The following is a 26,094-nucleotide window of genomic DNA, read 5'->3' as shown; positions in this document are numbered from 1 at the left end:
CTCAGCCCCTGACAAGACCCCCTTTCTGGCCTCCCACATTGTCAGCCTCCCTCTGTAAGCTGCCCAGGCAGACCTTTGTGCACTGTCTTCCTGGCCCTTCTGCTCCTCTTGCCTCAGCACTGTGCCCCCCCTTTCTGTGGGGCATTTGTCAGTCCTGGCACCTGTTTGCTCCCCTCCTCTTACAGGGAATGGGTTGGGTGGCAGGGGGCTGGCATTACACACAACCTCAGCACCTGGCGAGGAAGAGCTGAGCACCAAGGCCCAGCAGCCTTTGCAGCTCACAGGATGTGTTGGCACAGGCAGGGTTTTGAGTGTAGGGGGCAGCTGCTGCTGCTGCTGCTGCTGCTTCCAGGGTCCAGTCTTGCATCATCCGGCTCCTGTCCTGGCCACCCCATTGGGCCACCTGCAAGAGGTCTCTCAGGATTGCTGCTGATCCTAAGGATGAGCCGCCTTCCAGCCTCATGGTGCTTCTGGCTCTACTGCTTGGTGCCAGTCCTGTCCCATTGCGTGGCTTCTGGTGCTCAGCTAGGACTGTGCTGTTGTGACACAGAAGTAATGGCAAAGCATGATTCATCTGTAGAAAACCCACAAATACAGGAGAAGGCTAGCAGGAGCTACTAGCCACAATGGCAATGTTCTGCCACCATGGTCAGAGGCAGTAATGCTTCTGAATGCCAGTTACTCAGGGTGGGGAGAGGGCTACTCTTGTACGCAGGCCCTGCTTGTGGACTCCCACAGGCAACTGGCTGGCCGCTGTGAGAACAGGAGGCTGGACTGAATGGGCCTTTGACCTGGTCTAGCAGGTTCTTTCCCCCCAAATTCCCAACCCTCACGGTACCTGGCACTTGGGAAGATGTTTTCACCCTTAGATAATAGGACTAGGAGACCTGGGAGGAAGCAACACTGATGTTTTGGATGCACACACATCCTAATGAAAATGAGGGCTAATTTGGAGCAGCAGAACCTCAGAAGCAAGATGATTTGGAGAGGTGGTGGTGACACAGACTGGAAATCTCTAGCTTAGAGAAAGATCCCGAGGGATGCACATCCCTGCCCAGTGCCTCGTGACCAAGTTGGGGGATGAGGAGCAAAGCAAGAGGCTTCGTGTCCGGGCGGGGCTGGGGCAAGTGTGCTGCAGATCCAACCGGAGCAGGAGGACTTGCCTCACCTGGTGCGAGGAGCGCCTTTGCATCGCGACTCCTGCACAGCGCAAGCCCAGGAAGGCCCGGCTGAAGCCCCGCCAAGAGGCCCACCTGCTCCTGTCTGCTAGGGGCCGGCCAGTGTCTGCTGCTGGAGGTCACCGCTGCTCAGAAGGGAAGACACGGAGTGGGGCAGGAATGGGGAGATTTCAAGAGGCAGCGGCCATTCCAGGCCCGCTGGGCGCTTGCGGAGCCTCCTGCCTTGGAGACTGCAAGGCTCCGGCCACAGGGAGGCTTGGGGCTGACTTGGGACTCCAGCGCAGCCCAAGCAAAAGCCCCACAGCTTCGGGCCCTCGCCCGCCCTATAGCCCTCCAGCATCTGCCTGACTCTGGGGAGCGCTGCGCAAAGGGAACACCCTCTGTTCCCAGAGCAAGTCTGTGAGAGAGAAAGCCCAAAATAGTCCCTGAAAGGGAGGAAATATGTGGCGCCGCTTCCCAAATTGGGAGCGTCCTCCAGCTCCCCTTGTCCCGCGGCCTGCTGGGAGACTCCGGGGTGGGGGAAGCGGCTGGCCGGGCGGCAGCTGTCTTTGGCCTGGCGACCCCCGCCTCGCCTGCCCAAGCGGAAGGGGGGCCACTCGGGGCCTGCCTTCGCCTGGGGGGCCTCCTGGCCATGGGGCGACCCTGCAGAAGGGTCGAAGGCCCTGCCCGGTGCCTCAGTGGCCCTGGCGGGGCGCGGGCGGGCTAGGCGGGCAGCCTCCGGGATGGGGCGGTTACTATAGCAACATATCCAAGGCTACAGGGATGGATAGCTGGACGGAGCGAGCTGAAAGGGGTAGCGGGGAGGCTCCTGCTCGAGGGAGGGGGAGAGGGGCCGGGGCGCGTGCCGTCAGGCTGGCTGGCTAGCGGCGATGGGCTGGGGGCGTCCCGTCTCCGCGCCTGCCTGCCTGCCTGCTTGGCCGGCTGCCCGCGTCCCCGCCTTCCGCTCCCCGCTCCCGCCCGTCGAGGCTCGTCGGCCGGTCCCGTCCCTGCCAGCTTGTCCCTAAAAGGTGCTGCTCGGCCTGTGGGGGAGGGCCCGGCCCCTCCCCGGCTTTTAGGCAGTGCGAGCCGCTCGGGGCGCGCAGCCAGTATCCACCGCTCGCGGCTCCGCTCGCCTTTCCTTCTCGCTCTCGCCCGCTCGAGCGCCTCCGACCGTCCTTCCCGTCGGGTCCCGACGCCTCTCCAGCCGCAGCCATGGAAGCCATCAAGAAGAAGATGCAGATGCTCAAGCTCGACAAGGAGAACGCCATCGACCGAGCGGAGCAAGCGGAGGCCGACAAGAAGCAGGCCGAGGACCGCTGCAAACAGGTGCCCGCCCGCCCAGCCCCACAGGCCTCTTGGCGCCCACTCCCCAGAAGGGCAGACCCCCAGGAGGAACCACACCTCACTAGCCCCCTCCATCCCCGACAGTTGGTCTGGGTGGACACTTTGCCAGGCAAGACCCCCACCCACTAGCTGTGAATCCGCTTCCAGCTGCCCGGACTAAGTCAGGCAGATGCCCTCCCAACTCCCACCGCCGGGCTCCCATCTCTGGAGGCTCCCCACCCCAGATCATCCTGAGTGCAGGAATGCCCTCCTGCCCCCCCCCGCTCCTTCCTTACCCCGGGCACCCCCTTTCCCGCCGGGTAGGAGCGAGCAGCAGGGCATCGGCCTCCCGCTGACGCTCCCCTCTCTCTCTCCCCGACCCCCCGCAGCTGGAGGAGGAGCAGCAGGGGCTGCAGAAGAAGCTGAAGGGGACGGAGGATGAAGTGGACAAGTACTCGGAGGCCGTCAAGGAGGCCCAGGAGAAGCTGGAGCTGGCCGAGAAGAAGGCCGGCGACGTAAGTCCGGCTCGCGGGGCGGAGGGGCGGCAAGGGAAGGCGCAGGCATGCCCTCGGAGGGCCAATCCTGCCCGGGCCAGGGTGGGTGGCGCCGAGGAGCAAGGGCATAGGGAACTGGGCCCCTCCAGGTATTCCGGGCTCGTTAAGCCCCGAGCAGCTGCCCGCCAGTGGGGCCTCCCCCCTCCCTCCCTGAGGATGAATTGAGCCGTCACTGGGCCATTAAGACGGGGCGGGCGGGCAGGGGAGGCTCCGGGCGCGGGCCTTGGCACCCGCGCCGCCCATCAAGTTGTCAAGGCATTCCTGGGCGCTCGTTAGCTGAGGGTCTCCCCGGGGCCAGGAAGGGGCTCTTGGCGCGGGAGGTGGTGACACGGCGTGCTCCTCCGGCCAGGCCGAGCTCCAGGGAGCGACAGCTGCGAGGGCTTTAAAGAGGAGCCCGCTCGGGGGACCCGCCACTGGCTCGGCCTCCTTCGAGGGCATTTGACACCCTATAAATAAATGCTCCTTGCCCGAGCCAGGCTCGAGGCCCGGGTGAAAGGCGATCAGGGGGTCTTAAGGAGCGCCTAAAAGGGACCCGCCGCCTGGAGCGCCGCCAGCCCGGACCCGCCGCCAACAGCGGGAGAGGAGGCGGCGCAACCTGCGCGGCTGGAGCGAAGCGGGGAGCGCGGGGCGGGGTCTCTAGTGCTCGGACCGGGCTTCTCCCGGCGGTCTACTGGCTGCTTGCTCGGCTTGGTCCGCGCACAGCTCGGGCATTGTGCCAGCACCTGCCCGGTGTTTCCGGAAAAGCCCCTTCTTGGCCGGGACTGAGCGGTGCCCACACGCGCAGCCTGCCTGGCGGTTGTCTTTGCGCCCATCATGCCGGGCCAGTCGAGGAGCAGAGGCCGCCCTGGCTGCTCCTCGAGTGCCAGTGGGCACTGCCAGCAGATATGACCCCTCCAGGCAGAGCCCGTCTGCAGACTCCTCCTCGCGGAGGGCTCGAGCCAGACAGATGCAAGGCGAGGCGGTGCTAATCGGGGTGCTAATAGGCTCCCGCCTGCTCCTTCCTCCAGAGGCTTAACCCAGAGGCGGGAGGCTGGCGACGCAGCCTGGTCCAGAGCCTTGCTACTCTTAGCCCCGGGAGGCCTTGGGGGGGGGGACATGGTCTACCTGTTACCCGCCCCCCCCCAGGCCACAGCCCATGGCTGGATGATGCCCCTTAGTTCCCGCAGGTTGGCACGAAGGCCGCTCTCCTAGCTTGCTACAGGGCGCAGATGAGCCTCGAAGCCAGTCCCTTGGGCGCAGGACCGGGAGGCTGCGGGCGACTCCTCCAAGGGGCACTCCGCCTCCACCAGGGATCCTCCTTGGCCGTGATTCCTGCATTGCAGGGGAATGGACTAGATGGCCCTTTGGGTGCCTTCCAACTTCTCAATCCGTTGAATCTACGATTCCTCATGGCTGCTGGGCTGCCCAGCCTCTGCGCTCGGTCTTGCGCAGCTGGCTCAGCATCCCGCCCGTCCCAGCCTCCGCCGCCTTTGCTCATATTTGGCCATTCCCCGAGCCCAGAGGAGGAGACTGGCTAGAGGGCAGGGGGAGGGGGGCTGACTGGCGCAGAGCAACTGCCGGGATGTAGGAGCGCAGCCGCGCTGGCTCTGCCCCACTCGGAGGCAGGTCCCCCTTTTCCTCTCGCGGCCCGTCCAGAACAAGGCAGGTGCAGGTTTTCTCCCCAGTGCAGTTGGGCTCTGGCAGGCAGGCCGGGGCTGCCCCATGTTTCGTATGTTCTGCCAATGGAGGACATTTTTCGCAACCCTATGTGGGAAATAAATGCCTCCCCCCATCCCGGAAGCGTGTGTGGCTTCTTATGAGTCCTTATGTAAAGGTGACTTTGCCTTGAGAAGTCCCCCCTCCCCCCCATTTCCTGCGCTTGTACTTGGAAGGGAACACCGGACTGCTTTGCAATGGCTCCAGGCCCCTTTGGGGGCACCAAGACTAAGGCAGAAATTCTAGCTTGGAAACAGGCTAGCTGGCCTGGCACCATTCCTCAGCCTCGCCTTTCAGGTCCCCCCATTTCCAGGAGTCCAGCACACACATGCTGACTGATGCCACTTCAAAGGGCTGGTCATGGGGGGGGACAGAGCCCAGGTGGTCATCTGGCCTCCCCCAGGCCAGCCGCTGGGGAAGCCGCCACTGGATGCAGGGGGAGGCCAGGCTGAGCAAGAGGGGAGGCAGGCCAGGCCCTGGGGAAGGAGAAAGCAGCGGGGGGGGGGCACCACAGGTGGCTGCTCAGGGGCCTGAGTGGGCTGGAGGAGACAAGGCAAGTGCCTGAGAGGTGGAGGTCCTCGAATGGAAGCATGTAGGTGCGCATGTGTAGGAAATGATGGGAATGGGGACAAACCATGGGGTGTTCTTTCCTCCTGAATGGAAAGAGAGGAACTGAAGCCTGAGAATGTACCAGGGTGACAGCACAGTGCAGACGTGATCAGAGGAGGCAAAAGGGGAGGTGGCCCCAAATTCACTGGTCCAGGGGCCTCAACTTGCCCCATTCAGAAGGGACTATGATCATAAATGTCACAGGCCAGTTGCATCTTTCCCTGGCCCTGTGAGACAGATACTTTTGGCCTCACAGCCTCCCCAGGAGGAAACTTGGCAAGCGTGGTTGCGTGGGGAGGGACATCCTAGACCTAGAGGGACAGGAAGAAACCCTGACCTCTGAGTTCCGGCCTCAGAGCGGGTGGTGGTGCCTAGCCAAAGAAGAGCCACGCGGTGTCCCTGGGAGAGGATGTGGACCTGAGGGTGTTTCTAAGTGTCAGCAAAGGCTGGGCTTCAGGTTTGCTCTCCTGAGAGCAGGATTGGCTCAGCCCACCCTTGGACCCCAAGACTCTTCCCAACATGCATTTCTGCCTTAGGGGACTGGTGTTTCCCTTTGTGCACCAGGAGGCTGCCATGTCACACAATGGCTATAGCACAGGCACAGCCTGAAGGGAGTTGCTTCTGGCACCCTCACAGCTGAAGGCAGGAGAGGGGCTCCCTAGAGGCTGGCCTGGGGGGGGGGGCAAGTGCTCCTGAAACTCTGCCAAGCACCAGCCCTGGACTAGGGAGTCTTTCAGGTGCAAGCCTCCTTGGTCCTCCGGAAAAGAAAGTAAGCCAGTGGCCACAGATGGCTACTGGCACCCTAGAGCCCTGCAATGAAGGAATCTCAACATAATTAATTCAATTCAATTAAAACATTAGACATTCAAGAACTATCAGACTCTGGGAACTGTGCAAGGAATTAGTAAAAGAAGGTAAAACCTGAAAACCCAACACTATTCAAGCAGCTTTGAAGATATAAAGCAGAGACAGACAGGACACAGCTGAGTGGTGGAGCACCTGCCTTGCATGCAGAGGTCCCATGTTCAACTCCAATGGCAGCAACTCCAGGCAGGGCTGGGAGACATTCTGTTTCTGAAATCTGGATCAGCCGCTGCCTGCCTGTGCAGACACTACTGACCTAGATGGCCCCAGTGGTCTGACTCAGCAGAAGGCAGAGAGAAGGAATTGTGCTCCAGTGCAGCAAGCAGCAACCTAGTATTTCAAGAGACCAGGAAGTAGAAACACATGGGAAATGTATGAGCACATCCAGCTTGCCATAGAGTGTTGTGACACCCCCTCCCCAGCACGCACGCACTCACGCGCTGGGACTTGCTTTGGAGGGGCCCTATCATGCCAAAAGGTGGCAGGTGCTTAGCTACCAGCCACAATGGCCAGCTGTTTCACCCAAGAAGGGGCTGGAAGGGGTCTCGGTGGCCATCTAGTCCAGCCCCCTGCTCAGTGGAGGAAACCCAGAGCTACAGCCCCTACCTCAAAAAGAAAACAGATGGATGTCTGGGCCCTGCTTGAAGACGACTACGTGGGACGGAGAGGCTCACCCTCCAGCGAGCAGGAAGTGCTCCCACCACCCTCAAACTGCTCCTACCATCAATAAAGAGGCCTTCCTGTAATGTAAGCCAGGTGGATCTCATCCTGCCACCTGGGACAGCAGCAGAAAAGAACTCCCTGCCTTTTTCTGTCTAATGACAGCCCTTCAGCAAAGACAATGAGGAAGAGGAAGAAGGCTCTCAGGTCTCCTCTTCTCCAGGGAAAGCAGGCTCAGTTCCTCCAACCTGGCCTCGCAGGACTAGTTTTCCACACTCCTTGAGCATCTTTCTCACCTTCCTCTGAAACCATTCCAGTTTATCTATGGCAAAGCGGAGGAGCCCAGAACTGGGCAAAGGACTTCAGATCTGTTCTGAAAAGGACAACTGAAATGATCGTGGGGATGGAGGAAAGTGGCAGCGTTTGGGCCTTTTTAGTTTACAAAAAAGGCAAGGAAGAGGTGACGTGATAGAAGTCATGGAGAAAGTGGCAAGAGAAAAACTTTTCTTCCTCTCAACACTAGACCACCTGGACATCCAATGATACTTAATGTTGGCAGATTCAGGACAGATCAAAGAAAGGACTTTTTCACACCGTGCACAGTTAACCTATGGAACTCACTCCCACAAGAAGTCAGAGGCGGATTTAGGGAAGTGCAACCAGTTGGGCGTGGAGCCTCGGGATGGAAAGAGGCAAGGACACCAAATTTTGGTGTTGCACAGGATGCTGCTGAAATTTGAGACCCCAAAGTCGGCCGCTGCAAGTAGTAGTGATGGTCACCAACTTGGATGGCTTTAGATGGGGATTGGATGAATTCATGGAGGGTAAGGCTATAAAGGGCTCCAGGCCAAGATGGCTCTGCTCTGCTTCTACAGTGCGAGGCAGCAATGTTTCTGAATGTGAATTGCTGGAAACCAGAAGAGGGGAAAGTGCTATTGGGTTTCCCATTAGGGCATCTGGTTGGCTACTGTGAGAAGAGGATGCTGGACTAGACAGGCCACTGGCCTGATCCAGTAGGCCCTTCTCAGGTTCTTAAGCAGAATTTTATTCCCCCTTGCTGCGCAGTGCTGTCATCTAAACACTCTGTGATTAATGGGATAAAGGCAGCTTAAAAGGAGCAGAGAAATCCCAGTGGCCCTGACTGGGGACACTCTACTTCCATCAGCCCTCTGCCCATTTGTGATTCACAGGTCTGGTCCACGGGCTTCTGAGCATACACAGGGTGCCAGGTATGCGCAGGAGGCAACCACCTTACTGAAGCCAAGAAGGCCTGGCCAGCGCCTGGATTGGCGAGTCCCTGGAGCAGCCACGTGGGGGCTGCTGCTGCTGCTTTGAGTGCCATGTTGCAAGAAAGTAAGACCAGAACCGAATATTCTGCAGCTCCAAGGACAAAATGCCCCAAAGCACATGCAGAGTGTCCTTCCAAGAATCTCTTTTAACACAGATCCCTACTGATGGCTCTGCTTTACAGGAGAGCAGCCTTGGAGCAGCAGATGTGGCCTTCGTTCTTGTGCCTTTGCAGCAACCAGCAGCTGACCAAGTCTGATGAGGAGACTCCGTTCAGTTTATCCGAAGGTCACCAAGTGGCAGTGGATCGAGTTGTCCTTCGGCGGGGTCACAGCAGCAGGGAGATCCCCGCTTGGCTGGGTGCTCTTCTCAGTCCTCCAGCCAAGTAGCCAGAGGATCAGCCCTGTGGGGCAAAGCGAGCCCAGAAGGGGGCGCAGCGGAGTCTTCCCCGAGGCCACCGCATGAAGCCGCCGGGCGGGCGGGCGAGCGAGGCTCTTCCCGGGGAAGCGAAACTTGGCCCGTTGCCCCGGAGGAAGCGTCGGGGAGCCCGGGGCCCCCGCTTGCCAGGAGGCTGCAATGGCCGCCTTTTGCGCCGGAGTCCGGCCCGCCTAGCGCGCGCTGCCTCGCTTTGGACGGCGCCGCGACCCCCGACGGACAGCGCCAGCGGCGGGCTCTTTAAGAGCGAGGCCGGGCCCGCGCGTCGGAGGAGGCGCGCGATGGGCAGAGCCGGCAGCAGCAGCAGCAGCAGCAGGAGGCGGGGCGCGGAAGGCCGCCTCGCCCCGCATCCTGAGCGCTTCTTCCTGCTGGGCGGGTAGGCGAGCAGACGGAGCGACCGAGCGCCAGCCAGAGCCCGGGCCAGGAGCCCCGCCAGCCCGCCGCGCGCCCCCGATCCAGCCCCCCGACGGGCTCCAGCCTCCGCCCGGGAAGATGGCCGGGAGCAGCTCCATCGAGGCGGTCAAGAAGAAGATCCAGACGCTGCAGCAAGTGGCCGACGAGGCCGAGGAGCGCGCCGAGCACCTCCAGCGGGAAGTGGACGCCGAGCGCCAGGCCCGCGAGCGGGTGAGAGAGCGGCGCCGGCGGCGCCGGGAGGGTCTGCTTCGCCCCCCGGAAGGGCTCGGCCGGAGCGCCGACGGCCTCGCCAGCCCCGGGGCGACCTTTTCTCTGAAGGCTTGTGGGGGGCTGGCGGGGCACCCGGCGCTGGGCTCTCCCCGGGGCGACCCAAGGAAGCGGCGCCTCGGAAGGGCGGGGTTCCCGAGCATGTGCAGAGGGCCGGTTCCACCCAGGCGGGGCTTCCCGTCGGGGGACTCGCCAGGCATCCGCCCGCATCCTGCCTGCCTCGTTCTCTCGCGCTCCGCCCAGCGCAGAGCCGCCCGGCCCACCTGGATCCGGGGAGGCGCCGCTTCCTCCGCGCTCCTTTCCCGGCCGAAGGCGGCAGGGGCGTGGCCTCGTCGCCCGCGGGCCACATGGGCACCCTCGGGAGAGGGGTCCTTCTGGAGGGTGCTGGGGGTCCCAGAGGACGGGGTCTCCGCCAAGGGCTCTGCTCTCTAGCGAAGCAGCATGTGCGAGGCGCGCGAAGCTCTTCTCGCTCCCCTTCCAGCCACTCCTGGCAGGGGACGCCCTTGTGCCCGTTTCCCAGATGGGGGAGCGGAGGGTGCGAGGCTGGCACGCTGCCCAGGGACCTCTTTGCAGCGCCTCCTCCTCCTGGGGTTCCTGCCTCTGAATCCTCACTCTGGTACTCGCGCCCCTTCCCAGGAGCATCTCTCTAGTAGTGCAAAGAGGGCAAGGTGGGATCCTGGTGCCATTTCAGCTGTGCGTGAGAAGGAGGTTCCTGCTGCGCCAGGTGCGGATCTACCTGAGAGAAGAGGGTGCGCTGCGCATTGCAGGGAGAGGTCTGGCTGTGCAAGAGCTGGGGGTGGGGAGCTGCTAGGCAGCCAGGATGGGTTGGGGGACAGGATTTGGGTCAGCTTGACACCCCCCTTTGGCCAGGGCCTGCTACTGCCTGTGACATCATTCTGTGGGGGGCCCGGACGGTTGGGGTGTGGGACATGCCTGGCCTGGCGGGGAGGGGGGGCTTGAAAGTGGTCTTGCCTCCAAGAGGAAGACAATAATGAGGGAGCAGTACTGAGGCGGTGTGTGTCTGTCCCTCTATTCCTGACCCCTCCTCTTTGCAGGCTCCTGGAACTGAAGCAGCCCGGTAAATAATTGACAGGAGGCTGGCAGGAGTCCTGCGGGTGGCTTCCTGGCCAGCCCCAGCTGGTGCCCCCCTCCAGTCCCTTGGCTGTTCCCTGAGCCCAGGTGGAATCAGATTATCTACTGCACCGTACACCTGGGGGAAGGGCACAAATATGAGGAGGGGACCGTCTGGTTTGTTGCAGAGCTGTGAGAGCGTTTCTGCAGTGCAGGGAATGAGCAGGCGCCTCCTTCCCTGTGGCTGGGACTCCCAAGCCAGAGAGGTTCTTCTGGAGGGCTTCCTTCCCTCCAGTTTCTGGCCCTCTGGGTGGGTGAGAGGGCCTTCCTTGTGCACCCCTCCCCCAAGGATCTTGAGTAATCCCACCCGTGGGCTGTCCCCAAGGCAAAGCTGGTTGTGTGGTGGAAAGAGAAGTGGGCTGGTAGTTGGGGTGGGGGACTTAGCCCCAGGGCCAGGCTCCCCCCCCCCCCGTGTCTCCATTGGGCGAGGCGTGGAGTGGGAAGGCTGCCTGGCTTAGTTGGGCTGCAAAGGCCCAACAGCCTTGACCCCACAAACAGCTTTGGGTCCCCATAGGAAGCTCACCTGTCTCGCCTGGTTTGGGGGTGTCTGCACTGAGCAACAGCAGCTGGCTAGAGTTTCAGGCTGGAATCCTGGCCAGCTATCAGAGACGGCGCCCTTAGCTCTACCAACAGCCAAACAATTTGCTCTAATTTAAATTCTGTTTAGTTTATGAAATTTATATACGACTTGATTGTAACAAAACATCTAACTGGTTTGTAAGACATATTGTTGTCGTTTGTCGTGTCCGCTTCTTTGTGACCCCCTAGACCAGAGCACGCCAGGCCCTCCTGTCTTCCACTGCCTCCTGCAGTTTGGTCAAACTCATGTTGGTAGCTTTGAGAACACTGTCCAACCATAAGACATATTAAGACTATCAATAAAAACCAGCAATTAAACATTGGAAAATGGTTAGAATCAGCAGTGAACGAATAGGACTAGGCTAGCAAAAATATTTTAAGAAGGCATCAAAAATAATACGGGGAAGGTGCGTGCCGGATGTCAATAGGCAGGGAGTTCCAGAGTGCTGGGGCACTTTATGGGGCACCTGTAAAAGGGCCAGTTCTGCAGGTCGAAGCAGCCAACAAGTTGTTCAGGAAAGTGCAGGTCTTGCCTTACGGCTGTTCTGGTACTCAGAAGCCTCCTGCTGCTTCTTGTGTGCAGCCTCCTGTCTTAAGAGCCCTGTGGTTAGTGCCAGGGCCGGCCCTCCCTTGAGGCAAGGTGAGGTGACCATCTCAGGCAGCAGATCGTTCTCCCCCTCCCCTTGTTTCTAATGTAGATCTTCATGCCAGCTCCTTCCCTACACCACAATGTTTTGAGCTGGTCCTGGTTAGTGCAGAAGGTCCTGGCTTGAATTCCCAGCAGCATCTCCAGGTAGGGCTAAAAATGTCCCCTGCCTGAAACCCTGGAGAGCTGCTGCCAGTCAGTGTAGACAATACAGAGGCAGATGGGCCAGTGGCCATAGAAGGCAGCTTCCTATGCTCCTTTCAATCTGGCCGTTCCTGGCTCCATTCGTTGCCTAATTCCTTTGTGGCTGCTGGTGTGTCTTGTGGCAGTGAGTTCTGCAGCTAACTGTGCACTGCTCTGTGGACTCTGGGTGGCAGGTGGAGGGGCAAGCCTGTCTCTGCTGGAACCTTTAGTCTGGCCCATAAAGACAGTCATTGCAGATTCAGGATGGCTGACCCTGCTAGCTCAGACTAGAGCCTCCCTATCCAGAGGCAGTATACCTTGCCCTACCAGTACAAGAATGGAATCACAGAACTGGAGAGTTGAAAGGGACCACAAGGGTCATCTAGTCCAACCACCTGATGCAGAGCTGCATTAGCCAGGCATTTTTAGATTGCCATGGGGAGGGGGGGGCGTGGAGACTTCCTTTTCTGATCTCAGGAGTCCTCCTCCAGGTGAGCATCCCAGAAGCTGGGCTTCCCCCTCCTCCTTGGTCCTGTGCCCCCCAAAGCCCTTCCGGCCTCTTCTGCTGCCGGCTGCCTCTTTGCCTCTTCCTTCCCTGGGCCCAGCTCCCCAAGGGTCTTGGGGGAAGGCTGCTTCCTGGCCCTCTGCCGCTCTTCCGTGGCTGCACAGCCCTGGGCCTGAACCAGCAGCAGAAAGCACCTCCCTTGGCTGGAATGTGGGGGGAGGGAGGGGCTGAGGGAGTGGGGGGGAGGTGGGAGGTGGGGGAGGAGCCCTGCCTCTGCTGGCTCCTCCCTTCCCTTCAGCCAGAGCATGGATGGGGAGTAAGGGGGAATCCCACCCCCATGCTTTGCAGCTGCAATAAACAGGAAATCCACCCCCCACCCCCTGAGCAGCTCCCGTCCATCTCCTTTTTGGGAGCGAATCTGCTCTGGAGGCATTCCTGCCGCTTTAGTCACTCCAGCGCAGGCAGGCAAAGCACCCATCCTGCTCCTCCCCCCTCCCTGCTGGGCTGCCTCCCTTTCCCACCCCACATGCTGCTCCTGCTGCTCCTGCCCTGGACCCCCAGCTGCGGCCGAACAGCCATCCTGTCTGGGTGGGGCAGCTTCCCAGGAGCTGCCTGTGCTGCTCTTTGCCCTGTGCTGGGCTGCACAGAGGTGGCACCAGCCCCTGGGCCAAAGGCTTTCACCACACAAAAGTTGGGCTGTGACATCACCTTGCAGGTGGCCTGGCACTCCTCTTGTGTAGGCTGGGGACCTGGGCGGGGTGTGTGTCTCAGGAGCGTCACCTAGGAAGAGCCCGCTGAATCAGGCCAAGGCCCCATGCAGCACCCTCTTCTCACAGAGGCCAAATAGCTGCCCAGTATGGGAAGCTCTCCAGCAGGATTTGGGGGCAAGAGCCCTCTCCCAGGCAGAGCAGAGCCATCCTGGCTAGGAGACACTGAGAGCGGCTTCCTCCTCCTCCATGGAGTGGTCTAATTCTCTCTTCAAACCATCCAAGTTGGGGTGGGGAGTTCCACAGTTTGCAGTAGGAGGTCGTTCTTTTCTCTTTTCTGTGCTGCTGAGAGGGAGAGCGCCCCCCCCCCGCCCTGCCCACCCCCAGTCGTGCTTCAAAGTGCCTAATGCATGATGAAGTTATAAGCCTACAAGTCTCGGCCTGCAGATGTTCAGTCTTAAGTGCAGGAGATGGAAGGAGGGGGGAGTTGGGGAAGGGAGGGGGGCGATGTTGCACAGGTTGGGCCAGCGCTAGGGAGAGGAAGCAGAAGGGAAGGCGCCTGGGCAGCGGGGAGCCTGGGGGAGCTGCTGCAGGCCAGAGCTGGGAAGGAACCTTCCTGGGAAGTGACAGGAGACCTTCTGCAGGCAGAGCATCCCCTCAATCCCTTCATCTAAGTCATATATAGATGTTGAACAACAACGGGCCCAGGACAGAACCCTGTGACACCCCCCTTGTCACTTTTTCCCAGGATGACGAAGATCCATTAAGGTGTCCTCTTTGGGCTCCAGCCAGCTACAAATCCACCTAACAGTTACCTCCTTCAACCCACATTTTACCAGCTTCCTTCCAAGAATATCATGGGGGACTTTGTTGAAAGCCTTACTGAAATCAAGATACACTAAGTCTACAGCCTTCCCCTGATCCACCAAGCTTGTAACTCCATTAAAAAAAAAAAAGAAAAGAAATGGGATTCATCAGGCATTACTTACTTTTGAGAAACCCATGCTGGGTCTTGGAAAAGGATGCTGTAATTACTAAGTGCTCACAGACCGACTGTTGAATTATCTGTTCTCGGAATTTTCCTGGTCTTGATGTCAAATTTACCAGTCAGTAGTTACCTGGTTCTTATCTTTCACCATTTTTGAATGGTGGGGACAGCATTTGCCCAGATCAAGTCTGCAGGGACCTCTCCTGTTCTCTAAGAATTCTCAATGATCATAGACATAGTCTCTGAGATTACGCCCGCAAGCTCCTTTAGTACCCTTGGATTCAGCTTATCAGGCCCTGGAGATTTGAATTCATTTAAAGTAGCTAGGTGTTCCCTTACTACCTCATTTCCTATCTTGGGCTGCAGCTCCCTCCTTACATCATTTATTCTGTTACCGCTAGGTTGGGCATCAGTTTCTTTTTGGGTGAAGACAGGGGCAAAATAGGTGTTGAGTAGCTCCGCCTTTTCTCTGTCACCCAATAGCGTTTCTCCATCTTCTCCACACAGAGGACATACCACTTGCTTGTTCTTCCTCTTGCTTCAAACATAGCTGAATAAATCTTTTTATTATTTTTAACCTCTCTTGTAAGCATGAGCTCATTCTGAGCTTTAGCCTGCCTGACCTTCACCCTTCAACTGTTGGCTACTCATGTATACTCTTCCTTTGTGATTTCCCCTTTCTTCCATTTCTTATACATGTCCTTAAATCTCAGCTCATCTGTGAGCTCCTTATGCAGCCACACCGGTTTCCTTAAATGCCTCCCAGTTTTCTTTCTTGCTGGAATTGTCTGCATTTTTGTCTTCAGTGTTTCACTTTTAAGAAACTCCCATCCATCTTGGACTCTTTGGGATCTCACCCAGTAGCTCTTCAAGCTTTTTGAAATTGGCCTTCTTAAAGTCCAGAGTGTATGTCTGACAACAGGCAGCTTTCCCTTGCCTGTGTATCATGAAACCCAGGGGGACATGATCACTTCCTCCCAAGTTTCCAAGTACTTCCACTTCATTGATCAGTTCCTCCCTAGTGGTGAGGAACAGGTCCAAGATAGATGATCCCCTTTTTGCTTCTTCCACCTTCTGAGAAATGAAATTATAATTGAGGCAATGGAGGAATTTGTTGGACCTTACATTTTTGGCAGAGTCTGAGTTCTAACAGATATGGGGAAGTTGAAGTCCCCCATGTTTATGTCTTTCATTTTTGAATGTTTGGTAATCTGCTCTAGTAAGGCATTACCCAAGTTTTCAGTCTGGCTTGGTGGTCTATAGCAGACCCCCACAGTAAGGTCCCTGTTGTGTTTCTCTCCTACAATTTTTATCCATATACTCTCAATCTGCTTTCCATGCTCCAGGTCATGGTTTTCTTCAGAAGTGTACACATTCTTTACATACAATGGTCCTCCTCCTCCCTTCCTGTTTAGTCTATTCCTTTTGAACAGGTTATACCCTTCAATTCCTACATTCTAGTCATGAGTCTTATCCCATCCAGTTTCAGTAATGCCTACCAGGTCATATTGGCTGTCCTGTACAAAAGCTCCAATTTGTCTTGCTTGTTTCCCGTACTCTGTGCATTTGTGTAGAGACAACTGAAACCACCAGTCGTTCCTCCAGCTGCTTCCTTCTTGTGATTTCTTGCCCTTTAGCAGGTTTCTGGAGTACCACCTCAGTTTTCTGTGCATCACTGAAGCTATTATCCCCAGTACCATGTGTTCTTCTGTTGTCTGTCATGTTGTCTCCCTCCTGCTCAAGATCTAGTTTAAAGCTCTCCTGATCAGGTTCACGAGACTCATAGCAAAGGCATTCTTGCCAACCTCTGTGAGGTGCAGCCCATCTCTTGCCAGAAGTCATTCCTCAAGGAAGTGACGATCATGATCCAATAAGCCAAACCCTTCCTGACGACACTACCTGTGTAGCCAGTGATTTACCACCAGTATTTTCCTCTCTTCCTAAGCTGTGGCCTTCAACAGGAAGGAGTGATGAAAAGACCACCTGTGCTCCAAGGTTCTTCAGCTTCCTGCCCAGAGTCTCATAGTCCCTTGCTATATGTTGCAGGCTGTGTGTGGCAGTATTATTTGTACCCACATGAATCAGAAGGAAGGGGTAGTGGTCAGTGGGCTTTATAAGACTTGGCAACTTCTCTGTCACATCATGAATCTTTTCATCTGAAAGACAGCACACCTCCTGGGCCGTCCTGTTTCCACTGCATAATTCTGCCTCTGTCCCCCTCAGTGGGGAGTCCTCTATTACCACCACTCATCTCTCTCTCTTTTCTTGGGAGGGGCAGCAATTGTTCTATGCACTCTGCCTTCCAAAGCCTCCTTGGAGTGTTCTAAGGTCTCCCACTGCTGCTCTTGAGTCTCACCCTCTTGTCTATTGGAGCTTATCTGGATATTATTGGGATAGATTACAAAGGCAGGAACCTTATGGTTTGATTACTTCCTACTCCTTCCTCTCAACTTGCCTTCTCCGGACAGCAGTTCCCTTTGTCTGCGATCGTTTCCTTGGAAGGTAGCAAGTGGGTTATCAGCATATTCATCCACAATCAGCAGCCTTGGATCTGGAGGGGTTAGGGCTGGATCCAGACACATCAAAGAAGCGTTTCAGTTAAATGTGTTGTAAACTCATCCAGGGAAATCCGGTTGGGAAAGACTTGACTCCACAGCGCCATCTGGTGTCACATTGCTATATCACATATAAAACACATTTCTTTACCAATCTAGCTGAGTCCCAGGTCAAGAATGGAAAACGTTTCCTCCAAACTCATCTCCTATCTCTTCCTCCTTTGGAGGGTAGCGGGAATCATTCTTTGTTCTGTACCTTTCACAGTCATCTTGGTGTATTCTGAGGTCAGCAGTTGCTGTCCCAGCTCTTCTGGCCCAGAATTGGTGTCTGGGGTGAAAACATGGAAGCGATTTTGCACCCCAATGACCCAGCACGGCTCCTGACAGTCCCACTTCTGTGTACCACATTCCTCCAGGGGTTCATCTCTTGCAATGGGCGATCTGCCTCCTCTTTAGGGGCATCCCACCTGTCTTGTTGTTCTATCACATCCGCTCAGCTCTGACGAGAAACCTGCATGTGTTCCTGTCACTCGAAGTGTGCCTAGGCAGGCCTCAAGTTGCTGGACCTTCTCATCTAGCAAGGCAACCAGTTTGCACTTTTGCACGTTCTCCGATAGGAAGACTGACATGGCGCAGGCATTGCAGGTCATGGCAGCAGCTCCCTCACCTTCCATGCCCCTTTATCCTACGCACACCATGAGACAGGACTTGGGGCCTCCCCAACACAGGGTCCTGGCCAGGGACTCTGTGCACAAACTCCCAGAAGTGGCAACCAGCGAAACTGTGACTGCTGCTGGCTGCTATCTCCTCCCCAACTCACTTCCTCCTTCAGCCTGGCTTCCTCTCAGCAGTAGCGCCTCCCACTCAGTATCATGTGCTCAGCAGAGCACTCTGCCGCACCCTCAAGCCGGCAAGCAGCTCAGACAAGCAAGCAGCCTTCATGCCAAAGACACAAGATCACTCTCTTCCGCCACCTCCTGCAATCCTTGCAAACGCCCCGCTCGCAAGCTCCCAGAAGCTGCAATCAACTAAGTTTAAGAAAGTGGAAACGTTTCCTGATTCCTGGAAGTGAGGCCAAGAGGAGACCAGTGGGAGTCTCAAAAGGGAAACTGCGCCCCATGCCTCGGGGGGGGGGGGGGGACACACACATGTGCAAGAGCAGGGCGAGGAGAAGTGAGGCAAGGTCATGGGGGCTGAGTTGAGGGGCATTGGGCTTGGTGAGCCGGCGGGGGGGGGGAAGCAGAGGAGCTGAGATTTGGGGAAAGATGCTGGGGCTCCCCAAAGGGCCAGCAATGGGGAAGAGGGTGAGGCTCTGGCATGCCCAAGACTGGGATGGGAAAGGGGTCTAAGGCTTTGTGTGTGATCTGTGGAGTCAGGTGGGGGGCTGGTGGCAGCTCAAGGCCCCTTTTGGCTTCTGAGTTGGCTGGGCCTTGACTGGGGTCAAGCAGGGAGAGGGAGGGGGCTGGAGCTCAGGGACAGAGTGTCACCCTCAGGGACAGACCTCTGCCTGGCACCCTTCGAGTCATGGCTGCCCACCAGTGACTGGCTGGATCCACCAAGTGGGCACAGCGTCTGATGTGCCTGGAATGGCCTTGGCTTTCCTGGGGTCGCGTTTTGTCATCTGTGGGGTGGGAAGGGCTGTGAGGTGGGAGTGGGCAGCCCTGTGGGGCTGTGGTTGGGTGGCATGGCGAGGGCAGCGCTTGCCTGGAAGGGGGGCGGCTGGGCTGTGGAGCAGGGCTGTGCCTGTGCTTGACCTCTGCGCCCTCTTCTTTCCTTCCTTCCTTCCTTCCCAGGCTGAGTCCGATGTGGCCTCTCTCAACCGCCGCATCCAGCTGGTGGAGGAGGAGTTGGACCGAGCCCAAGAGCGCTTGGCCACCGCCCTGCAAAAGCTGGAGGAGACGGAGAAGATGGCTGACGAGAGCGAGAGGTGGGTGAGGGGCCTGCTTGAGCTCTCCACAGCTGCCTTGGGGCCACTTTGGGTGGGCTTGAAAGGCCCCGGGGCAAAGAAGGTCCTCTGATGAAGATCTGAATATGGGAATGTGAAATGAGACAGAGAACAGCCGAAGTGTCGAGTCGGGAGGCACCTCAGAGGTCATCCAGACCTACCTCCTTCTGATGCAGGAAGTGCTGTTCTCGACTCATCCCTTGTCTGGATATGATGAGGAGAGGTTTCAAAGGCAGGAAGGCCTCAAGTGCTTCATGCTCCTCCTCTCAACTCTCCTGCTGCCATTCTGGATCTGCCCAGAGTCCAGTCAGGAGGAGATCCACTGGGAGACCCTCCCCCATTGGCAGGGGGGTCTCTGTGTCAGAGTCCACAGGAGAGAGGTTCTGTCAGCTCTGGCCAGAGGGGGAGGGGAGCCAGGCTGCTGAGGGGCTGCAGTCTTTTTGGCCTCTTGGCCCTGGCTTTGGGTTTTCCAAGGCAGGGAGGGCAGCTGGGAGAGAAACCCAATCCCGGCTCCATTTCCAAGGGAGATGCCTTGTGCCATGATGAAGATCCTTGAGGTGCCTTTGTGTGGCCTGGCCCTCCCTGCGAGGTTGGCCACTGCTCTGGGCAGGGAGGGCTGCCCCCTCAGAGCCTTCAGTGGGGTCACTCAGAGGACCATTCCCATGCAGGCTGCCCCTTTGCTTACCTCTGTGTGGGGGGTGTTGGGCAGGGAGGGGGAGGCGAGAGCCTGTCTTGGATGAGCTTCTGGGGTAGTTTCTGCCTTGGGTGTGCAAGCGAAGCCAGCAGGGCCAAGAGGAGCCAGGATGTGGCCTTCCTGGGGCTGCTCTAGATGACCCTTGGGGTCCCTTCCGACTCTAGGGCTTCTCCTTGGGGCTCCTGGGTAGGGCAGGCTCTCTGGGACTCTGGAGGGGGGCTGGTGTGGGTGGGGCAGTCCTGGGACCTGTGGCTGACAAGGCTTGTGGCTTCTCCCCACCAGAGGCATGAAGGTCATTGAGAACAGAGCCATGAAGGACGAGGAGAAGATGGAGCTCCAGGAGATGCAGCTGAAGGAGGCCAAGCACATTGCAGAGGATGCCGACCGCAAATACGAGGAGGTGAGGGGGGCCCAGGGAGGGGGGGCCTGGGGAGGGAAGCAGCTGCCCCCTCCCCTGGACTGCCCTCCTGACGTCCTTCTGCTTGGCTCCTAGGTGGCCCGTAAGCTGGTGATCCTGGAGGGGGACCTGGAGCGCTCAGAGGAGAGGGCCGAGGTGGCCGAGAGGTGAGTGTGGCCGCAGGCAGAGGGGGAGGGGCTCCCTCGCTGGCCTCCCTTGAGGGAGGGGGCACCAGGGCCGGAGGCTGAGCTGCGTTGGCACTGGAGCTCCCAGCATGGTCCTTCTCTCCCCCCACCCCCATGGGGGGAGGAAGGGAACCTACCTTGGCTTTTTTGCAGGCCCAGTGCTGGAGAGGGGGTCCCTGGCCTTTGTGGGGGGGGGGCTTCATCCTCTGCACCCCCGTCCTTGAGCCAGAGCACCTGAGGCAGAGGGGCTTCCAAGGCCCAAATAGGGCTAGAAAGGGCAGCCGTCCCTCCCCTCCCTTGGCTCTTGTGAGGAGGGGTCTGCTGATGCTGCACAGCCCCCCGTGTGGGGTTGGTGTTTCTTTGTAAAGGGGGGGTATTTCATCCACCCCTCTCTTTCTTGTGGAGCTGACCCCCTTGGCTCCTTCCCATCATTTTTTACTCCCTCCCCACCGCAAGAGCCTCTCATGGTGACGTAAGGAAAACAGTGCAGGCAGGATTGAACCCCAGGCAGAGTCAGCACCCTTTTGCCTTCCAAGGTTAACAGACGTTTGACTGCATTGAGTGGGGTCCTCCTTGCAGGGCACCTGTCCTGCTCTCTGGGGGCTGCATCCTCCCCGCTGCTAAACCTTGCTTGCCCCCTTGCCCCCCCAGCCGCATGAGGCAGCTCGAAGAGGAGCTCCGTACCATGGATCAGGCCCTCAAATCCCTGATGGCTGCAGAGGAAGAGGTACTGAGCAGGGGACCCCCTCCTCCGTCTCTCTCTCTCTCGTTCTCTGAGCTGTGCGCACTTCCTGCTCCTGCTTCCTCTGGTCATTGTCCTTCTGAGCACTTCTTCCTCTCCTCTCCCATCCAGTCTCTCCGCTCTGTGCTCAGATGCCACCCCCGTGCAGGACCCTCAAGGGAAGGCGTGAGAAGCGGCTGCGTGCTGGACAGAGAGGTGGCTTTGGCCCCACTCTGCGTCCAGCCATCTTGCAGAGGCTCACCCTGGGCAAGGCTGGCACAGCTGTCTGGCTAGGAATGGAGGGCAGCTGGCGCCTTCCAGAGGCACGCTGGGGAAGGGGTCTGCCTTGGAGCCCACGGCCTCTCGAGTGCAGCAAAAGCCACCAAGCAAGAGATTTCATTTATATGTGTTATATTTATTTATTTATTTTTTGTCGGATTATCTTGCTCAAGGCAACCTAAAGTGACTTAGAACCAAGCAAACAAAACCCCACATACATACACACATCCTATGCCCTTTTAAAATGTGGCTCTTTTTGGGTGGGGGGTGTTATTGGGTTGATGTTTTTATTTTGATTATATATACAGTGGACACTGTGGGTTGCGAATGTGATCCGTGTGTGATGCACGTTCGCCACCCACAGCGTTCGCAACCTGCAGCGGTGCGTCTGCACATGCGCGGGTTGCGATTTGGTGCTTCTGCGCATGCACAACCGCTGAAACCCGGAAGTAACCCATTTTGGTACTTCCGGGTTTCGGCGCTCCGTAACCTGAAAAAACACAACCTGAAGCGTCTGTAACCCGAGGCATGACTGTTTTGTGGTTTTTATGTTGATCTTTTCTGTGAACCACCCTGAGACCTCTGAGTATAGGGTGGCGTATAAATTCAATAAATAACAACAATAAACAATTAAAACCAGGATGGAGGGAATAAATACAGTGGTACCTCTAGATATGAATGGGATCCGTTCTGGAGCCCCGTTCGCATCTAGAAGCAAACATAACTAGCGATGGCATGTCTGCGCACGGGCGCGTTGCTTTTTGCCACTTCTGCGCATGTGCATGACGTCATTTTGAGCGTCTGCGCATGCGCAAGTGGCGAAACCCGGAAGTAACGCGCTCTGTTACTTCCGGGTTGCCGTGGAGTGCAACTCGAAGGCGCTCAACCCAAGGCGCATTCAACCCGAGGTATGACTGTACAGAAAAACAAGCCCCCAAGTTCTGAAAGGACACAGATAGTTAGAAGCCAAAGGCCTGGTTATACAGGAAAATGTCCACCCGGCATCTAAAGAGATAGAACGATGGCACCAGGCAAGACTCCCTGGGGAGAGCACCCCACAAGTGGGGAATGGGCAGTGATGGGGCAGAAATAAGGCTGCCAGCCTGGAATGGTGACGTGGTTTGCAGGCAGCCCAGAAGGAGCCGGGGATCTCCCAGCCACCTTCCCCAAAGGGGCGTCTTAACCAGGGCAAAGAGCCTGAGTCGCAAGGGGTTCGAGGGAGGTTCCTGGCCATGCAGAGACAGAGCTGGCCCTCGCCTGACACACATCTACCCGTCAATGCTGCAATGCGGGTTGTGGCCTGCGCCTGCCCCCAAGGCAGCTCAGCCCAGGGAAGTGTGCTGTGCCAAGATGGAGGCCTCAGGATGCCTGCCGGACACATGGGCCTTGCTTTGCTGCTGGAGTCCCACGGCTTGTGTCTCTCCCCACACGGAGAAGGGGGATTCTCAGGGCCTTGGTGATGCCTCTTGTGGCACCAGAGGAACCTCCTCCTGCTGCTTTCTCTCTTCTGCTGCTGCTGCTTCTTCCTCTTCAGATTCTTCTCTGCTGTCTCAACTGGTTCTCCCTCTCTCCTTCTCTCCCTTTTCTTCCTCCTGTCCTGTGCCTGCCCCTGTCTTTCTGGACATGACACAGTAAATGTGGGGATCTTGAGGAAGAGCTGAAAATTGTCACCAACAACCTCAAGTCCCTGGAGGCCCAGGCAGACAAGGTAGGAGGGGTGGGGCGGGGTATGGAGCTTCCTGGTGGGATGTGGGTGGGTGGGCTTCCTTCAGGGAGGGACCTGCTTGGAGTGGGACAGGGGCTGCCCTCCCCCTCCTCCCTCACACTTGCTCTCCCCATCTCCAGTATTCCACCAAGGAGGACAAATACGAGGAAGAGATCAAGCTGCTGACGGACAAACTCAAGGAGGTGAGCAGCGCCTGGGACGGCTCTCCCCTCTCCCCTCTCCCTCCAAAGCTGAAGCTGAGGGGCAGAAAGTTCAGTCCCAGTAGCAGATTGGGCTGGGGAAAAGATCCTGAGTCAGAAACCCTGAATCTTCAACGTTCAGCGTCATGGGATGTCCATGAGCTCTTGAGTTAGGAGAGAGAGGAGGAAACTTCTCTCGTTCCACTTTCTCCATGCAAGCCAGATGGACCAGGCTCTGCTGCGTTTGGAGAGGCATTTCGAAGCAAAACAAGCGCAGAGTCCGGGGGTGGTCAGGGCCAGACCCCCCCGGCGGGCAGGGGGAGTGAGGAACCCTTTCAGCCTGCAGCAGGCTGAGCAGAAATCTCTCCTGCACCCCCCCCCCCAGCTGCCCAGGCAGCTCTACAATTCTGTGCACACATCTTTGGAAGCCAGAGCTGCCACTTAACTGAGGGGACCATGAAGTTTCTTTATTTGTGCAAGGCTTTGTACAAAGAACCCCCAAAGGAGGGAACTGCTTCTTAACATACTGTAAAAAAATTGAAGAAGACAGAATAAAATGACCATAAATGAACAATAGATCAGTCATCAGTAAAGGGGATGTAAGACAACAAGATCGGGGTGAGAATAAAATATGTTCCCCAAACTGAAGGACTGAGGAATATTCTCACCATCTCCTCATGATGTGGGGGGTGGGGGCAGAAGAGGGAGCCTTTGTGTTCTGCACTGGAGGGTCTTGCAAGGCTTGGAGAATGGGGAGCAGCTGCGGAGCCGCTCCTGCCTTCTAGGGGGTGGAGGTTGCAGCTCTGGACCCAACAGCAACCTGGGAGGATGCCCCCCCTTGAGTCTCCCACCCAATGGGCTCTTCATCTCTTTCCTCCCTCTCTGCCCCCCCCCCCAGGCTGAGACCCGAGCAGAGTTTGCTGAGAGGTCTGTTGCAAAGTTGGAGAAAACCATTGACGACTTGGAAGGTAAGAAGGTGCTCCCCCCGCCTGCCCCCTCCGTTGGGCTGGGAAGTGGTGGGGCTGGGACCCAGAGCAGGGGATGGGCTCTGAGAGGGTTGGGTCCTTGTGAAGGGGGTGAGGGTGTCCTCCTCTTTTCCTCCTCCACCTCCACCTCCTTGTCTCTGTCCCAGCCACCCGCCTTCCTCTTCCTCTCTCTTCCCTCCCTCTCACGTTCACTCTTTTCTTTCCACCCCCCTGCACTGCTCTGCTCTGCCTCACTGCCTCCACCTTCTCCACCTTCCATGCACACCTGCAGACGAGGTCTATGCCCAGAAGATGAAGTTCAAAGCCATCAGTGAGGAGCTGGACAATGCCCTGAACGACATCACCTCCCTCTGAGCTCCGTCTCTGTCTGCTCCCGCCCTCCCCCTTGCTTGCCCAGGATACCCCCCCAAGTGCTCCCCTGTGTGTGCTGGGGGGCGGGTTAGGAGGGGAGGCCAAGTTACCTCAGGTGGGGATAGGGGGTGGGGAGCTCTGTGCCAGCGCCAGAAGTGCCTTTCCTGGCAGAGGAGGCGGCGTTTGGGGGCTCTGCCAGCCACGCAGCTTGGGCTAAGGCTGGGGGGTAAGGGGATCTGGTGGGTGGGAGCGAGACCCCACTGTGGAAAGCAGCCTTGCACCCCCCTGGCAGGTCCCTCTGAGGCCCTGCTGGGCCCCTCTTGGCTCTGCCTGTCTGTCCGTCCCACTGTCTGTCCTCCATGCTGCATTTCATGACTCTGTTCTCCTCTCCAGTCTCGGGTTCAATAAACAGTTTCAGCAAACGCCTCTTTTTCTCTCATTCTCTCGCCTCCATTTCTGTCTCCTGCTCTGTGGGGCTCTGGACTCATCTGTTGCCCAACATGCCTGGTTAGTTCATCTGCTGTTCATCTGCTGTCTCAACCTCTCCCTCCCTCCTTGAACCCTGGCATCTGAGTGGGCAAGGGCTGCCCCTGCAAGGGGGGGGCGTCAAAGCCCCATGGAGGCCGGGGGCTTGGAGGGTCCTGCCTCTTTGCCCTTGGCCAGCCTTCTGGGGGCACTGAGGGGTGTGACCCCTTGGGACCCCCAAGGGAGCCTCTTGCCCCCTGCCTGTCTGCTGCCCTCCATCCTGCAGCTGGCCTCCTCCCCTGGCTCCAGATTGGGGAAGATGGCAGGTGGCAGGAGATAACTGGGGTGTCCTTGGTTGGGTTGCCTGGCAGCTGTCCCAGGGAAACGTTTCTGGCTTGGGGGGTCTCAACCAGATGCTCCCTCCAAGAGGCTATGGGGACGTGGCATGGAGGCCTCCCTGGAGCAGCAGCCCTGATGTCCAGGGCTTCCCTTTTCCTCTGGTGCTGATGGGCCTCCTGCCCTTCCTCTTCTCTCTCTCTCATTCTGTCTCTCTTTCTCCTTTCTTGCTGCTGGACATGGATCTTTCCCCTCCAGAGCGCTCCCGGCAGGAGGAGGAGAAAAACAGCCTCCTGGCTACTGAGCTGCGTCTGGTCCTCCACGGCCTCCACAACTGAGCCCCCCAGCTGCCCCCGCCCTTGCCTGCTTCATGGGGGGGCAGCCCCTCCCCTGCCCCTCCCTTCTCCCCCGTGAGAAGCCTTTTGTGGAGCAAGAGGATTGGGGAAGGGGGTCTCCTCTCTTGCACGCCTTCCTGGAGGATGGGCCTCCCAGAAGAGAGGCGTGGTTCCCAGTCTGAACTGGAGAAGAGCTCAGCAGACGCTGGGCAGGGTGGGAGCCCCTTTTGACAAGGGGTGGGGTGAATGGGACAGGATCCTGGCAAGCGGCGTCTCTCCTCTCTGCTTCTCCATCTCTCCTGAACTGCTCTTCTTGCTGCTCGTCTTGCTGCTGCTGCCTTGCTCCTCTTCACGGATCGACACCCTCTTCCAAGGTGTTTGGGGACCGGAGCTGACTGTTCTCCTTAGGAGCAGGTGGTGGTGAAGAGGGCAGGCCTCTGGGCAACCAGGACGGAGGGGCCACCTCAGCTGCCCTCCAGGGATTGGGGCGGAGGGGGCGGATCTTGCTATTGGATGGAGCCGCTGAACTGACTGGGCCCTCACTGTGTGTGTGTGTGTGTGTGTGTGTGTGTCTCTTTATCTCCTGCCTCTTTCTCTCCTGGGCTGGGGGGGGGGGCTTCCTTCTGGTGGTGGTGGGGTGTGCCTGGGTGCCTGCCTGCCTTGTGTTTGCAGAGAGCTTGGCCAGCGCCAAGGAGGAGAACGTCGGCATCCACCAAGTCCTGGACCAGACACTGCTGGAATTGAACAACCTCTGAGGAGGGTCTGGAGGAGCAGCAGCAGCGGCCCCCTCCCCCCCGCCCCACACTCTTGCCCGGCCAGCACCTCCTGCTGAAGGGAAGCCCCCTTGCCCCCCAGGCCTGTGCTGGCCCCTGTGGGGCTCTGCCTCTGCACTGCCCCTCACCTGCCTGTCCAGTTATTAAAGCAAGTTGAACAGAG

At 58.0% G+C, this 26,094-nt stretch overlaps 2 protein-coding genes across 9 annotated transcripts in view; one reads left to right on the top strand and one right to left on the bottom strand.

Moving 5' to 3' along the window:
• Positions 1-3,472, bottom strand: part of LOC308457897 (uncharacterized protein) — a gene marked incomplete at its 5' end in the record, with an annotated part of 12,973 nt that extends 9,501 nt beyond the window's left edge. The window contains 3 exons of the mRNA XM_080972118.1: positions 234-536; positions 2,777-3,062; positions 3,265-3,472. Of these exons, the coding sequence (XP_080828244.1) occupies positions 234-536; positions 2,777-3,062; positions 3,265-3,472 (797 nt within the window). The remainder of the gene's footprint in view (positions 1-233; positions 537-2,776; positions 3,063-3,264) is intronic.
• Positions 2,237-26,094, top strand: TPM2 (tropomyosin 2). 8 transcript variants are annotated; one of them, XM_080973668.1, is made up of 9 exons: positions 2,237-2,483; positions 2,870-2,995; positions 18,353-18,486; positions 19,481-19,598; positions 19,692-19,762; positions 20,432-20,507; positions 22,626-22,688; positions 23,584-23,653; positions 25,831-26,094. In XM_080973668.1, the coding sequence occupies exons 1-9, from the start codon at positions 2,370-2,372 to the stop codon at positions 25,911-25,913; spliced, it is 855 nt and encodes a 284-aa protein (XP_080829794.1). In that variant the 5' UTR covers positions 2,237-2,369; the 3' UTR covers positions 25,914-26,094. The 8 variants fall into 8 exon arrangements, with proteins under 8 accessions (XP_080829794.1, XP_080829793.1, XP_080829792.1 ...); XM_080973667.1 differs by lacking the exon at positions 25,831-26,094 and adding an exon at positions 23,943-24,444 and having other exon boundaries at positions 2,238-2,483; XM_080973666.1 differs by lacking the exon at positions 20,432-20,507 and adding an exon at positions 22,413-22,488 and having other exon boundaries at positions 2,239-2,483.

The sequence above is a fragment of the Podarcis pityusensis genome (genome assembly GCF_964106645.2).
Source record: "Podarcis pityusensis genome assembly, chromosome: 11".
NCBI classification, from domain to species: Eukaryota; Metazoa; Chordata; class Lepidosauria; order Squamata; family Lacertidae; genus Podarcis; species Podarcis pityusensis.
Note: the sequence above shows the minus strand (reverse complement) of the source record. Positions and strands in the feature narration are given on the sequence as shown.

What these genes read in the sequence shown, in the direction of transcription:
- TPM2 (XM_080973668.1), top strand. Translation starts at nt 2,370, where the DNA reads ATGGAAGCCATCAAGAAGAAGATGCAGATGCTCAAGCTCGACAAGGAG. An exon ending in ATGGCTGACGAGAGCGAGAG is followed by an intron (nt 18,487 to 19,480) that starts GTGGGTGAGGGG and finishes TCTCCCCACCAG; the next exon opens with AGGCATGAAGGTCATTGAGA. An exon ending in AACCATTGACGACTTGGAAG is followed by an intron (nt 23,654 to 25,830) that starts GTAAGAAGGTGC and finishes TTGTGTTTGCAG; the next exon opens with AGAGCTTGGCCAGCGCCAAG.